This window comes from Triticum dicoccoides, chromosome 6B, assembly GCF_002162155.2.
Source record: "Triticum dicoccoides isolate Atlit2015 ecotype Zavitan chromosome 6B, WEW_v2.0, whole genome shotgun sequence".
NCBI lineage: Eukaryota > Viridiplantae > Streptophyta > Magnoliopsida > Poales > Poaceae > Triticum > Triticum dicoccoides.
Genome location: NC_041391.1, coordinates 198,191,804 through 198,197,828, shown reverse-complemented (window position 1 = coordinate 198,197,828; position 6,025 = coordinate 198,191,804). Strand labels below are relative to the sequence as shown.

The 6,025-nt window shown below is 42.8% G+C and overlaps 1 protein-coding gene across 1 annotated transcript; it reads left to right on the top strand.

The window, feature by feature from the left end:
* The first annotated feature begins 2,512 nt into the window (after positions 1–2,512).
* On the top strand, positions 2,513–4,101 carry LOC119319985. The gene is made up of 2 exons (XM_037594140.1): positions 2,513–3,569; positions 3,651–4,101. The coding sequence occupies exons 1-2, from the start codon at positions 3,440–3,442 to the stop codon at positions 3,959–3,961; spliced, it is 441 nt and encodes a 146-aa protein (XP_037450037.1). The 5' UTR covers positions 2,513–3,439; the 3' UTR covers positions 3,962–4,101.
* The last annotated feature ends 1,924 nt before the right edge of the window (positions 4,102–6,025 follow it).

Genomic DNA, 6,025 nt, shown 5'->3' with positions numbered 1-6,025 from the left:
CGGGGGTGGCGCGCTGGGGCCGAGGGGCCGGCGGCGGGAGCCGCGCCGGAGTCAGGGGGCAGCGGCGGGAGGTGGTCGGGGGATTTTCCGGAGGCGATGAGGTGCGGGAGGAGGGTGGGGTGGGAATAGGCCGATCAGGTTTTCTTTTTTTTGTGTTTTCGGGAGTTCGGGAGGGCCCGACAAAGCCCTATACAGGGCCACTGTGATCCAAATAGCTATTCTAATCCCAGGATATATATATATATATATATACTAGGAAAAGTGCCCGTGCGTTGCAACGGGAGAAAAAAAATTCACGCCTCATACATACACTTAACGACATCAGCAAATCCTTGAAATCTTTCATGATGCCACGCAACAAGCAACATGATAACTTTTCTAAAAAAATAAGCAACATGATAAGTGGTGTTGTGCAAAAACATAAAGGTGTGATGATTTTTGAAGTGAACTGAAGGTGTTTAGAATTCATTATACAACGCAAATATCTACCTAGTTGCCAATATATGTTTACGCATTTGTTGTTGTTTCTCGGTGACACAAAAAAAATATTGCATTAGAATGAAATAGCAAAGTACATTTTAGTATTTAATGATAACATGTGCATAAGTGTTTTCATATACTCCCTTCGTCCAAAATAACTTGTCCCAAGTTTGTCCCTCAAATGGATGTATCTAACACCAACTTAGTGCTAGGTATATCTCTTTGAAGGACAAGTTTTTTCGGACGGAGTGAATATACCCAGCGCATATATATGCGACGCGACGCGAATGTGTGTGTGTGTGTGTGTGTGTGTGCAATCATAATTCAGTTCAAGACTTAATTTGGTTGCAAACATATAGGATAGCTCCACAAAAATAACCAATCTATAAGGACATATGTAATAGGCATTTCTAAAATATCTCATCACACAAAGAAGATATTATTTAAGTTTGCACCCTGAACGTAATTTCAAAAATTAATGATAATAGCATATTTGAAATCTACATATTTTTCTGATGAATTTTCATATATGGCATGTCAGATTTAAAGTTAGGGTTTCAAAGATATGAAAATTTCAAAAAGTAATTGATTTTTTAAAGGAAAAGGGTGGTTGTGGGAATCGAACCCACGACCTCTAGCACGGTAGGTCACAGAACCAACCAGTGCGCTGCTCGCCTGGTCGTTGTATATGAGGGGATCTCCCCTTATTGAGCTATGGGCGAGCGCGGAAAAAAAAAACGTTCTTCTCACTTACCGGTGGCATTGGTGGGTAATTATTTGCAACTTTAGGGACAGTTTTAATGACGGACGGGCAGAAGCGATAACCGCTTTATTAGTATATATATATATATATATATATATATATATAGCACAAATGCCCGTGCGTTGCAACGGGAAATTTTTTTATGTTTACTATCCTGTCATTCGTGTGTAACCATAGGGCTACAACATTGATGCTAAAAAGCAAAAACAAAACATGATACTGTCTATATATGTATGTAACATTGCTCTATACAGTTATTTACCAGATTATCGATCAAATATATGCCACTTCCATAGATTTCATAAGGAATTGAGAAAAACATCATCGGATTTGGATCAAAATCAACTACCTTTGTTTCCCAAGAAAAAAACTTCCTTCAAAATGCAGAATTACCTCTGCGCATGATGATCAAGCAAATCTTTTTATAAACTTATGCATTACTAAATCACTAAAATTACTCACCAACATGCACCATGTAGTCTCCAAGTAGAAAATGCACGATGTAATCTCCAAGTAGCAAATGAATACACTAACTTGCTTATAATAAGTTCGTCGGCCACCCCAACAATTTCTTTGTTGCTGATTTCAAACCGGGGTCCTACTGCGTCTTGCATATTTTAGAATTGGCTGGATCTGAGGATGGCTAGGGGTCGGCTCGGCAAGTCGAATGCGATTTCTATGGGTAGAGGTTGTGGATCCCTTCTCGGCGTGCCTTGTGAAACTACATTAATCTCTTAACACATACACCTTCGAGCCATCTCAAGCTTTGTTATCTGTCTCTTGATGAACGAACTGAACTGACATAGTACATTCATTGTTAAGCTCTGCGTGCATATTATGTTTCTGGTTTAGTGAAAATTATATCTGTAGAACATCCAAGTTGTATAGGCCGGTTAGTCGATGGCACAGTGGTACAACCTGATCTGCATGATGAATCGACGGAGACTACTTAATTCCAGCATCCCAGGAAAAACATGCACTGACAGAGGGCTTGAGCATGAGCAGCACTGGCACCTGAGGATCCCATATATCACATTCATTAAATTCGTCTACAGTATCGTGTAACAGCATACATTGTTGCTGACCCGCGTGCAACAGTAAATCGTCAACCGCCGACATCACCCAACCAAAAGATTAATTAATTTCCGCCCGATATACGAATGCATTACTGTACCGACCTAGCAGCGTGAGTAGAGCATGCGTACTGTACTCTGAAAGCATTTTTTGTGCGAAAACAACAGAAGATCGGTCAATGTTCCGAGCCAAACACGGTGTTTTTTCCCCAGATTCCGAACTGATCGTTCGTGCGCAGGAGGAGAAAGGTATGCTGCACTGTAGCCTCCGATCTTAAAAATAATAATCCTTTTCTTGCCCCCAGCCCCACCATCACCACCTACTTTTGAAGTCTCTCGAGCCTTCTCATCAGATCACCGCCCACCACCTGCTTTTCTCCCCCTCCTCCGGTCCACGTTGGGGCACTGTGTGGATAACTGTATATACTACTCCACCTCGGCGACTTTGCTACTGCCGGCCCGGCCATCTCCATCCACCGTCTGCTCAGCTCCAATCCGCTCCAGCAGGCCGCCTCGCCGCCACTGCATCTCTCTCTCTCTCTCTCTCTCTCTCTCTCTCTCTCTCTCTCTCTCTCTCTCTCTCTCTCTCTCTGAGCTCGGAGGGCATCCTTGGTGTTCTTAGCGGGGATGGAAGCGGCCTTGCTGGTTCTGGATGGACTGCAAAATCTCCCACCTCTTACTTCTGCTTATTTGGTGTGCTTATCCGAAATCATCTCCACTTAAACTCGTGTTGTTGATTTTTTTTTCTTGGATTCAGTCTGGGTCACTTCCACGCAAATCATCTATTTTCCCTTTACTGCTAATAAGGAGGCCACTCCCTTTTGATCGAACCGCTGCCTCATGGCACTGCCTTTAGAAAGGAGAAAAAATACCCCTGCATTTGACTAATTTGTTTGCTCTTTCTTCAATTCATCGGGCCTTTTTCCTCCGCTGCCAATTTATTTGTGGGATTAGTCTGCGCAGACGTGAATCCAACTTCTTCAGGTTCTTGCTAGCCACTATTTGATTTCCTTTTGGGAAGAAAAGAAGTTCTTGGCTAAGTAAGATCCAGCTCCGTTGCGTTTCAATCCGACTTTTTGAATCCCCACTTCACTCAAGTTTTTGTGTTCATTCGTTGGTGACCATGGAGTCAACTTGTGAAGCTGACAAGTTCAACCAGCAATGCTCGGCTGAATCTTCGCACTTGTTTATTGTTTTAACAAGAGACGAGCGTCTCGCCTCATCCCATCTTGGCCGGAGCAACCAGCAACACAGTGCACTCCTGTGCCTCCCCTCGTTTCTCTCCTTCCTCCTAGTTTTCTTTCTCTCACTCATCCTCCCTCGTTTTTTTTCAGGAGCACGCCGGAGCAGCCATGGCGCCGCCTCAGAGAAACCCGGCGCCTTGCAAGGTCCCGCCTCCACTCACCTGGATTCGGCCGCCATCGCTCGCCCATCGGTCGCCGCCCTCTGCAGGAGAGCCGCATACCGGCCCGCAGGCTCGTTGAGTCGCTCCGATCCGGATCGATTGGGAGATGCCGATGGGTTGACCCAGCCCGCCGACTCTCCACTTTTCTCCTCCTTCATTTCAGAGCGCTCCTCCCGCCTAGCTACGCCGCCCAGCGCCGCCTCCCCGTCATGGCTGCCCCCTGCAATAAGGATTGAATAGTCGAAAATACAGGGTCTTTTTGTAATAACGAATCGTTTTCTGAGATAGCAACTTAAAAAGGGACTGCGGGTTGAATACTCAAAAACGGAGGGTTTTTTTTGCAAAAGTGACGACGACGGACGGGTAGAAGCACTCCGTGCTTTATTTTATTATTAGTAGGGAAAGATATATATATATATATATATATATATATATATATATATAACAAATTTTATCTACAAGCAGTGGTAGTTACCTTCTACCTCTCTGTCTGCCATGTGTCATCTCACGCAGCCAAGCCAAGCGGGTTAGCGATCAAAAAAGATCCATTAATTTCCCCACCGTCTAGTTGTTGCGCAGGGTTAGTTGGATAGCCTACTAATATCTTGGCCGCATGCAACGCATCTGATTGAATGGATAAGGCTTACTTTTTTAAAATCCTGGATGAGGGCTAGCTTGCTTGATCGCATGTACTTGCGAAGGAAAACAAATTTTGACGTCCATACTCTTTATTATATCTACTTCATACTTTCAAAATTATCATAGGACATATTCTATTTTTCAGGAAAATTTCGGTATGCTCCAATTTTTATAGTATATATGCTATATTTCCCAAGTACTATATACTACAAAATCATAGAATATATACTACATAGTCATGAAGAGTATGATGTGTGTCTTGTATAGTCGATGGAGAAGCATGTTACATGGAGTATGTACTTGTCGAGTATGGAGTATCAAGGGAAGGAGTATGTCAATGGAATTAATCAAGACGGTATTTAATACTAATATTACTATGTGGATGACAGCCATGAAATTTCTCAAGCACCTAACGTGCTTGCATGTAGTATGTAGATTAGAAGAAAGAAGTGTATGACAAAAAGTACTAGCATGGAGTATCATGAAAGAGGTAGTATGGTAGTATGGAGTATTATCTTATCAGAAGTAGTATGTCAATGGAACTAAACAAGCGTATCGGAACGGTCATAATTTGATATGGGTGTGTACATGTAATTTCTCATCACCTAACATACATGTAGTATGTAGATTAGAAGAAAAGGAGTATATGACAAAAACGTAGTATATTGTATGATATACTGCAGACATATGTATGTGTAGACCAATACAAACTGTTCGTCCATAATTTCTACATCTTTACATGATACTGAACTTTTGATATACACAATATAGTCTTGTTTCCATCGATGCATAGGTTCCAGAGCTTGGGGTCGATGCAGGAGTAGTCAGCTCGTCGCCGATGGCTAGTTGCGCCCGTGGTACATCTAGTGTAATACCACACACCAGTGGAGGAAGTTGCGAATCAAAACCGGAGCGGATGGACGCGCCGTCACTGGCGACGGCTCCACAGCGGTGACACCTTGTGTACGCTCTGAGGAGACATCGTTGGTCTTCCTCCGATTGCCTTGCTAAACGCCTTGCTCCTGTCGTCACATTGGCATCTTCAAAATCACGGTGTCACAGAAAAGAAAGAACCATAGAAGATGGTAAGGTCAATGAGGGGGCATGAATTCTTTAGAGTTGGAAATCTGATCAGACTATGATATCGTTAATCCAACTAAGCAATAAAAAAAAGAAATTTGGCGTATATACCTGGCTTGTGTGGTACTCACAACGACAACGGCCAGCTGTTATTTCACTGTCTCGCCGGCGGCAGAAGAATACTCACGACGACGCTGATCCTTCGTGTACAGCCGGTGATGAAAGTGTGGCCCAGACAAAACCTAGATAGTTAACTAATCTGTTTGTTTGTTGGTAACGAGAAGATAGAAATGATACTATTTTTATGTAGAGAGAGAAATGGTAGGTTGATTAGTAAGCGGATAAGGATGTGAGAAGAGTAGATAGAATTGCTATTCAAAAATTGGGATAAGCTCATGGCCAGATTGACGTAGATAACTACCAAATAAACTAATCAAAATAATTAATGACAATACTAAATGGATGGGGTGGAACCTCATCTAGCCCGTTAGGCATTCTAAAAAAATAGCACACTCAATCTAGAGGCGTGAGATGAACGGTGGATTCTTGGGTGGTAACTACCATTAGGTGGTAGTATCTATTTTT